The sequence below is a fragment of the Lactuca saligna genome, chromosome 2 (genome assembly GCF_052625555.1).
Source record: "Lactuca saligna cultivar CGN05327 chromosome 2, ASM5262555v1, whole genome shotgun sequence".
NCBI lineage: Eukaryota > Viridiplantae > Streptophyta > Magnoliopsida > Asterales > Asteraceae > Lactuca > Lactuca saligna.
The window spans coordinates 99,414,518-99,424,778 of NC_136418.1; the positions used below are offsets into that span (position 1 = coordinate 99,414,518).

General features: G+C 41.8%; 1 protein-coding gene across 1 annotated transcript; it reads left to right on the plus strand.

The window, feature by feature from the left end:
* The first annotated feature begins 1,682 nt into the window (after window positions 1-1,682).
* On the plus strand, window positions 1,683-9,732 carry LOC145029916 (transcription factor MYB15-like). The gene is made up of 4 exons (XM_078978359.1): window positions 1,683-1,704; window positions 8,877-8,987; window positions 9,095-9,224; window positions 9,318-9,732. The coding sequence occupies exons 1-4, from the start codon at window positions 1,683-1,685 to the stop codon at window positions 9,730-9,732; spliced, it is 678 nt and encodes a 225-aa protein (XP_078834485.1).
* The last annotated feature ends 529 nt before the right edge of the window (window positions 9,733-10,261 follow it).

Genomic DNA, 10,261 nt, shown 5'->3' on the forward strand with positions numbered 1-10,261 from the left:
TTGGTGCACATACTTCTCGACGACGCTCGATGGCAACGCCGGTACATGGTTCAAAACGCTACAACCGGGTAGCATTTCAGACTTCGCTCAGCTCAAATACCTCTTCCTCACCAACTTCATGCAGCTACGTAAACACAAAGGTGATTCTCATTCAATTATAGTCTGCAAACAAAGGGAGGGGGAGACTGTTCGAGAATACTTTACAAGGTTCATAAATGCTACGCTGGATGTACCGGGGCATGACGAAGGGCTCATCGTTGGTGCCTTCACATGGGGACTCCTGCCTGGGCCCCTCTCACAAAAACTCATGGGAAAGAAGCCTCTAACATGAGCTGAGTTGAAAGAAAGAGTGGAGTGGTACCTACGGCAGGAAGAGGGTGAGGCAGCCAAGCAGGCCTACTTGAAGGCTATGGTGACCAGACATCACCACCCGACCCACACGGACTTCCGATGGGGAGGAAGACACTATGGCCAAGCAAGAAGACCATCACCGCGTTTCCGACCATTTATTAAAGACGACAGAAGGGGTCGCCGCCCAGAAGTATATGCAGTGTCTGAGAAACAACAACCAGCCAATTCGTCTAAGAGTCGGTACTGTGAGTACCACAAAAGCAAAACGCATGACACAGCTAGCTGTTCGGTGCTAAAGAAGGAAATGGAGGAGAAACAACTTAAGGGAGACCTGGTGGAGGTGGCGTGAAGCCTACACGCCAAATTCGATGCTAAGAACGCCAAGGGTCCATCCCACGAAGGAGTTCAGCCCAAGGAGATATTCATGATACGCAGCAAAAGAAGTAGGGAGGAACAGCGAGGAGAGCAAATCATTATTAAACCACCAGCATGCGCGCTCACGTTCTCCATACAGGATCCTCGGCCAGACGGTTGGAAGGGCGACAACCCTCTGATAATACAGGCATCCATCAAAGACGTGACTATCCATAGGGTCTATGTCGACACCGGGAGCTCAGCAGACATCATATATGAGCATTGCTTTCGGCTTCTCCCGGATCGCTGAAAAGACAATTTGCGAGCTACGACGGGTAGGCTGGTGGGATTCACCGGCCACAGCCTATGGCCGTTGGGCACGATCCACCACCCCTTAACAATCACTAGCCACGACAAGCAGCGGAAGAAGACCGCCCTGATAGACTTTGTGGTCATTCAGCACTCGTCGGAACACAACATCATCTTGGGAAGGACCGCCCTCTTGAAGCTAGGGGCCGTACCTTCAACCATGCATGGGATCATGAAATTCGACACACCAAAGGGCGAAGCCACGATTCTGGACACTCCGTCCAAAGAATTGCGGCGCTATACGATTATGAAACCAGTAGAAATAACCAAAGGGCCCAAGAGGCCCAGGGGCAATCTGGCAAAAGGGAAGGAGGTAATCAATGAGGGATATCCCGATCAGCCGATCGATGTTGGAAGCAACCTCCCAAGCCACATAAGAAGAGAACTGATTGACCTGCTCAAACGCTACAAACATGTATTTGCTTGGACCCCCACGGATATGGTGGGGGTAGAAAGGAAGGTCATCGAACATAAGCTGATGATCAAACCGGGGGTAAAAAAGGCTAAGCAGAAGAAAAAGGTACAAGGAGGAGACCGTAAAAGGCGATCAATGCAGAAGTGTCTAAGCTAGCGGATGCCGGAATAGTGAGGGAGGCGACGTTCCCAACATGGATCGCAAACCTAGTTATGGTCTGTAAGCAGGATGGGTCGTGGCGCATGTGCATCGACTTTTCTGATCTAAACAAGGCATGCCCTAATGATTGCTACCCACTCCCGAAAATCGATCAGAAAGTAGAGTCGCTATAGGGATACAAGCTAAAATGCTTCTTGGACGCATACAAAGGGTATCACCAGATATTGATGAGCAAAGAAGACGAAGAGAAAACAGCCTTCTATACAGACCATGGCACGTTCTGCTACACCAAAATGCCTTTCGGGTTAAAGAATGTAGGGGCAACATACCAACGGCTAGTTGACTCGATATTCGCCAAGAAAATTGGAAGGAATATTGAGGTATATGTAGATGATATGGTGATCAAGAGCCCAAATGAAGAAAAAATGCTGCAAGACATTGAAGAGACTTTCAAAACATTAGAGGTAGCTAAGATGAAACTAAACCCAGCCAAATGCACGTTTGGAGTGGAAGAGGGGCAATTCTTGGGTTACTATGTTACTAGACAAGGCGTCCAACCCAGCCCGGTCAAGGTCGACGAGTTCATCGAGATGCCAACACCAAACTCTCTTAGAGATGCACAAGGTCTGAATGGGAAGCTCACAGCTCTAAGTAGGTTCATCTCAAAATCTACCGACAAGGCTATGCCACTGTTCCACACCTTAAAGGGATGCATCGAGAAAAACAATTTCCAATGGATGAATGAAGCTGAAAAAGCGCTCCAGAGAATCAAGGAGGCACTGCACGAGCTGCCGACCCTGGCAACCCCCATTCCGGGAGATCCATTACAAGTGTATCTATCGACGTCAAGTGAAGCGATATCATCGATACTGGCTGTGGAAAGGGAAGGAGAGCAGAGACCGATATACTTTGTTAGCAGAGCGCTGCAAGGACCAGAACTCAATTATCCCACGCTGGAAAAATTGGTGCTGGCACTTATTTATGCTGCGAGACGATTAAGGCGATACTTCCAGGCACATCAAATCGAGGTACTCACAAGCTACCCCATTAAACAGATCTTGCTTAAGCCGGAGACATCGGGTCGGCTAGCCAAGTGGGCAATTGAACTGGGAGAGCATGACATAAACTACCGCCCAAGAAAAAGTATCAAAGGGCAGGCGTTGGCTGACTTCTTACTAGAAATTCCCGACAGAGGGAATCCGGCGAAAGAAAAGGTGTGGGTAGTTGAAGAGGCCCCTACCAGCGATAGTTCATGGACCCTGTATGGACGGAGCGTCCAGCAGGGAAGGTTCAGGGGCGGGGCTGATCCTGACTAGTCCAGAAGGAGAAGAGGTAACCTACGCCCTCCGCTTTGACTTCCATACATCGAACAACGAGGCGGAGTATGAGGCACTACTCGCAGGATTGCGACTCGCCAAACAGATGGGTGCGAAAGTTGTAACAGCACTAACCGACTCAAGGTTAGCAGCGAACCAAGTCAATGGGAGTTTTGAGGTGAGAGACCAAAGAATGGGAAGGTATGTAAAGATGGTAAATCAACTGATAGGATCATTCGGCCAATTTACAATCAAGCAGATACCCAGAAGTGAGAATAAGAGGGCAGACTCTTTGAGCAAGCTAGCGTCCACTTGTTTCGACCAACTGTCAAAGAAAGTTTTAGTGGAGGTGCTCCGGGAGAGAAGCATTGATGAACAGCAGGTGAACATCCTGACCCCCGCAGGCCCCACTTGGATGACGCTGTTCCGGGTATACCTCCAAATAGGGGTGTTGCCGGACGACCATGATGAAGCTAGAAAAATACGTATAAAGGTGCCCTCATACGCAATGGTGAACGGGGAGTTGTACAAGAAAGGGTTCACGTATCCATGGCTAAAATGCTTAGATCAAGCCAAGGGGAGAGAGATATTGCAGGAAGCACAGTCAGGTCAGGTAGGTGCACACGAAGGAGCGAGGGCTTTGACAGGAAAGGTGCTACGAATGGGGGTATACTAGCCAACGATACATCAAGATGCAGTAGAAGTAACCAAGAAATCTGGGGAGTGTCAATCTTACGCCCCAGTCCAGGCGGAACCCCCGGCGCCGCTAAGCAACATATCCAGCCCATGGCCTTTCTACCAGTGGGGCATAGACATAGTGAGTCCATTCCTAGAAGCACCAGGGAAGCTGAAGTATATGGTGGTAGCCGTGGATTACTTCACAAAGTGGATTGAAGCCGAACCATTGGCATGCATATCTAGGAGGCACATGATAAAATTTTTGTGGAAAAATATCATGACAAGATTTGGAACACCTAGGGTTCTCATCAGTGACAATGGCTTGCAATTCGCTGAGAACCCGTTCAGAGAATGGTGCACTGGCAAAGGGATAAGCCAACGCTTCACATCGGTGGCACACCCCCAAGCGAACGGTCAGACGGAGGTATCCAACTAAACCAATGTCAATGGGATCAAAAAGAGGTTGGGCAAAGCAAAATGGAATTGGGCGGAGGAGATACCAATGGTGTTATGGTCATACAAGACTACACCACGGAAAAGCACAAGGGAAACCCCTTTCAGCTTGATATATGGGACTGAAGCCATGCTCCCCATGGAAGTGGCAGTGAATACGCTAAGGGTGGCCAAACAAGATAAGGAAAGCAACGTACAAGGCCTGAGGATAAACTTAGATATCCTAGAGGAGAAGCGCGAAGAATCGGGAGTACGCCAAGATGCGTATAAACATGCAACAGAAAGGTATTACAATCAAAGGGTAAAGGAGAAGGCCTTCAAAGTGGGTGAGTATGTGTTGAGGAAAAATGAGGCCAGTCGGGCACAACCCTAGGGAAAGCTAGGCCCAATGTGGGAAGGCCCATACAGGGTCATAGAGGCAAACAGGAATAGGGCATATGTGTTAGAGATGATGGAAGGAAGACCCATTCCAAGAACATGGAATGCTAGGAACCTAAAGAAATGTTTTTTCTAAGGAAGAGGAAAGATGTAACTCTAGTTGGTTGATATCCCATTGAGTATATGGAACCTTAGAAGTACTTAGAGTACATTTATCCATGCTAAGTGACATGAGAATTGATACTCAGTGTATTCCTATATTTAAAGGCATGAGTTTAGTACTCGACATATATAAAATTTCATGCATAACCGACATGAGCTTAATACTCAGTGTATTTAAAAAAAACCCACGGTTAAATAGTAATGCAATTGCTGATTTCTCATACTTAGTGTAATAATCTCCAACGATTGAATGATGAGTGCTAAGCGCACTCAATGTGAACACTTAGCGTGTCAATAATAACAAACAAGGCAAAATATTTGGCACATCTTGAGCAATAGGCAATAAACGAATAAGCCAAGCACAAAACACAAAAGGAGATAATAGATAATGCTTAGTGCATATCAAACACATACAAGAAAAAACATTGTTCTGGGCAATTCAATCATTGCAATGCAAAGCACATAGACAAAAAAAAAACAAGGAAATATTACAGCTTCGAACCATCATCAATAGACTTATCACCAACCACAGCCCCCTTCACAACATCATCCGCACTCACTTTCCCAGCCAACCCATCAAAAACTTCCCTATCATCTGCCACCTCATCAACATCGCCATCTCCAGCACTTGACCATCACCACTAGCACCACAATCTTTACCATTCCCTCACACACCAATATCACCCACAAGCACCATTTCACAACTCGTAGCATCCTCAGGAGTGCCCTCTGAACCAAAAGAACACAACTCTCGCAAACCATTAATACCCACCTCTCCCAGACCCAACAGACCTGCGTGATCCATACTAGCAAAGGATAAGAGAGCATCACTTACGCTAATCACAGGCCCGACAGACAGCAAACTAGCACCCGCCTCCCCACTTTTACCACCACTTAAATTTTTCTGGACAGGTCCCCTCGCCGGGCCGAAAAAGTACACTTGTCACTGGTAAGGCAGAACCGGAAAAAGAACTTGAAAACGAAATAGTCGAGAACATATCCATTGGCTCTACAGATCATCTCGAAGGCAACCACTTTGTTAACAGTGTTAGGGGTCAACATCTGAAGACTGCAACCATCCTTTTGAAGAACCTCCTCTTGGAAATCTGTTAGAGGCAATTGTATGCCAGCATCTAGGGTTTTTTGGAAAACCCCAATTTTTCCAGGGGGGGGAGAAGAGATACTAGAGCCAGTAGAGGGAAATTCCACACCTTCTAAGGAGGATAAGCCATACATGACCTCTAATTTTTGGTACTCGGCAGAAGAAGGGACGATCCCAGGAAGATTAGCCATAAGAGAGAAAGAAGAATGAACACAAAGAGAAAAGAAGAACAGAGGAAGCAAAAGAAACTATCCAAAGACCCTCTTAAAAAAGAAGAAGAGGCGGGATATTTAAATAAATGATGTGATGATGTAACTGCCAACAGTCACGTCACCATTAAAAACGGAACGACGGATAAAGAAAAACGAGCACGCGTCATTCAGTTAAGTCCAAAACGCCGTAACTAGCGCTGCAACGCTACGGCTACTAGACTGGGGGACTTGATGGCGTGCCTAGGGCAGCACAGCAGAGTTGCATCCAAGCCCTAGAACCGGGCACACCAGCCAGATCCAGCCCAGCAGGCTCAGCGCCCACTGGCGCCCCCGGGAGCGGAACGCCCAGGCGAAAGGCTCGCGTCCGCCAAGTGACGCTCTTCGCTCCAAGACAAAAGTACGACCAGGAGACAAAAAGCGGGATCAGAGCATTACCGTCAAAGCCAATGAGAGCGCTCTGATAGTGGAAGACGCATGACCCTCCAATTAGCTCCTCTGATCCTGTCTCCCCAAAAAAGCGATCATGTCTGGTATGGACTAGGTATAAAAGGACGCATTCTCATACCAGCGAGGTAAGCTCCTCAACCGATCTAGAAAGAACAAACACAAACCCTAAAGCCATCCTAACTTGACCGTCGGAGCGTTCTCCCGGGAAGCGGTTGACGGCCTTTGTTCTTTATGATCTTGCAGATACAACCAGGCAACCAAGAAGGTCCCATCCCAGAGATAGAAGCGAGGTCTCATCAAGAGCAAGGTTCCATCATTACATATTACACAAACTAAAAAATATAAATAAAACTTTAATATGTTGTGTAAGTGAAACTTTATTGGTTTTAACCGGTAAATGGAATCGAATAAAATGAAACTAAATAATCAAAACCGATAAAACTATATCTTATTTGATTTTGTTACGGATAATTTTGAAAAGTTAAAGAATCCGATTAAATCGACCCAATAAAATCTTATGGTTTTAACCGGTGATATCATTAATATTGTCTAAACTTTGAATTCGATTTTATTTAGATTCAAATTTCATACGAGATGTGAGGACATCCAATGCCATGTAGGAGCATTCCTTTCAAAAGTAGAAAGGTTGGCAACATCATTTTATATATATGGTCCCAAAGATGTTCAACACATGGTTGATGGGTAGGGTCCCGGACTCCCGATTGTTTTTGTAATCTTCAATGTGAAAATCTTGTCATTCTGTTGCTTGAAAAAATTTGTTTGAGAACCCGCAGACTTAAGTAGTGTTTGTTTTTTGTCTGCAAATCTGTGTGACCTCTTCTGTTTGCGTCGAGCATACCACACGCAGACATTAGCCTTCGCAGACTGTTTGTTTTTTTGAAGACTGCACACCTAAAAATGTCTGCGCGCCCTCTTCTTGATGCAGATGTGGACCAGAGTCTTCTATCCTAAAAAAACATATGTATCTTTATTTTTTTTTTAAGTTTTTTTTATTAATTTATAGTTTTTCCAACTTTATTAATGATAAGCAATTTGAAAAAAAAAATTACAAAACTTAAAAAAAAAAAAAAAAAAAAACATTTGACGATACAAACATGATATTTTTGACAAATTTATAAATAAAGATTTATTACAATAATAGTAGTTGAAGCTGTTTATATAAATATGAAAAAAAATCATAATATATTCTTATATTTTTTTGCCAAATTTTAACACAATATCGTCAATTTCTCGAGAAAATATTTATGGTACATTTTTAGTGGATTTAATTGAAAAAATCGAAGTTTATTTTCATCCATTTATGTATCAAATTCTTTGATCACTAGTTATAATATTTAGTTATAACTTTGCAACCAAAGTTGTTGGTTTTTATCAAATATATACGTTAATTCGTACCATTTTTATTTTTTATACAATAATACATAAAAGTTGATCTAGATTCGTTAATTGTTTATAACAAAGTCATAAAAATATTAAAAAATCCCTTTGAAGTTTAAAAAAATCAGTTTATTTAGATTTCAGCTTATTTTAGTAGCCCGCAAATGTTAAAAAAACAAACAATCTTCTTTTTCAAGACTGCAGCCGTTTGGTCCACCTCTTCTATTGTAGAGGTCTACAGATGTGGTCCGCAGACTGCAAACATTTTGCCTCAGAAAAATCAAACAAGACCTTAGTATTTCACAAGAAATAATAACTTAAAATGGGCCCAATCTAATAAAAATCTTTGTATAATTGTCGCCATTATTGTTAGAAATTTTGGTATAGAAAGGCTTGGAAATTTTGAGAATTATTATTATCACTTTCAAATCGAAGACCCTTGTTCGTTCAGCGCTTTGACCCTAAATGACAGTGTACTTTGAAACTTGATCAAACTTAAATAAGTATGTGCTCCACATCTTTCTTACTTGTTTATTATTTCTTAAAATCACTTTTGGTCAACAAAGTAATTCCATTACATTTATGATAATAAATCACCAACAATTATTGTTAAAAAAACCAAAAACAACCAAGAAATTCATATTCCTTTTTTTTTTTAATATTTATCTTTTCTTTTTATATATGATGGCCACCGCCGGTTGGTTTTCAATTTTTCATTAATTTTAGGCCCGTGACTAATTAACATAGGAAAAGCCCTTAAGTTGGGAGTACTACATATCTTCTAGCTTCAGCCGCCGGCCCGGCGCCCGCCACATTAGAATTAGAATGTTAACTTTCCATCTACTAATTAACATTTCTATTTTTGGTAATGTGTAACTAGTGAATGGTCAAATCTTATAATTACTCTACAAAAAAAGAAAGTTTATGTTTTAAATTAATAATATCTGTAATGAAAGAAATATTCCATATGAGCACGTTATACGTAGCTAGTTGTATATATGAATGCATGTGTATTTGGAACCAAAAACATAGAGATTTAGAGTTTTAAGACAAGAAGATGGAGAACACCACTTTAACTTTAGACAAAAATATAATCAAGAAAGGTGCATGGAGTAAAGAAGAAGACGACAAGTTACGAGCTTATATCCAAAGATATGGCCACTGGAACTGGACTTTACTTCCGAAGTTTGCTGGTACACTATAAGCTAGCTAGCCACTTCCAAAGTTCTCAAAATACGCAAATATATTTCCATTTTTCATCACTTAATTAATTACTTATTGTTCATTGATTTTTTTTAAGGTTTATCTAGAAGTGGGAAGAGTTGTAGGTTGCGATGGATGAATTATCTTCGCCCAAACATCAAACATGGAAATTTTACAAAAGAAGACGATGAGATCATTGTGAGATTGCATAAACAGCTTGGCAACAAGTAAGTTATATAATGCAATACCATTACAAGTTTTTCGAATATTAAATGTTGCTAAATAGAATTGTTGCTTTAATTTGTAATATTGATCAATAGATGGACTGTTATAGCTGCTCAGTTGCCGGGAAGGAGTGACAACGAAATAAAAAACCGTTGGAACACGCATTTGAAAAAACGAGTTGAAGATGAACAAACTCAGGTGTTAGAAAACATTAATCACGATGAAACCATCAAACCTAATGAAGCCCCTCAAGGTTCTTCTAGCACTTATAGTAGCTCAAATTATCATATTCCAAGTGATGTTACGCTACAAACTTATGATTATGAACTGAGTGGAGACTTTTGGTCCGATCCATTTTTAGTGGACATTATGTCGCCAGTTGATCAGAACACAACGCCCTCGGATTTATACCACAATTTTGGCTTTCACTCTTCTTGGGATGATATGACTATGAGTGAGGACTTATCATGGTCAGCATTGGGTTCATATTCTGAATACAACAATTACTGATAAATTGGTTTCGTAGTCAACATGTCCAATAAATTATGTCAGTATAATACAATAAAGGACTTGTTTAGATTTCTGTATATCGTTAATATAATTATCTTAATACGATTTAAAAAGTATATACGATCCATAAAATATGAGACATGTCCCCGGCCCTCTCCTAGCATATAATGATTAGGTTACATACTTGCATGTGAAGACTTTGTTAAATTTAATCTGTGGATATTTTTAAAATTTTATGTTGTACTCTACCGTGTCATTTCACTATGCGCCAACACTTGTGGCATGGAGAGTGTATATTTTGTTGAAAAAAACTAGGTCATCTAGAACTAAGAATAGTTGACTTGGCTTGGAATTTTGTTTTATATTATATTTGAAAAAAAATATGATAGGGCGTTGTCGGCAAAATTAGCTGGTAGCGGGTAGCTTGTAGTATTTTGTTAAACGCTACATGAAGTAGCATTTGAATTTGGAGCGTTTTGTTTAAATTAAATGCTAAGAACTTGTAGTGCCGAACGAGATTTTTTGTTCA

What these genes read in the sequence shown, in the direction of transcription:
- LOC145029916 (XM_078978359.1), top strand. Translation starts at nt 1,683, where the DNA reads ATGGATCGCAAACCTAGTTATG. An exon ending in GGATCGCAAACCTAGTTATG is followed by an intron (nt 1,705 to 8,876) that starts GTCTGTAAGCAG and finishes CTTTAACTTTAG; the next exon opens with ACAAAAATATAATCAAGAAA. An exon ending in CATAAACAGCTTGGCAACAA is followed by an intron (nt 9,225 to 9,317) that starts GTAAGTTATATA and finishes ATTGATCAATAG; the next exon opens with ATGGACTGTTATAGCTGCTC.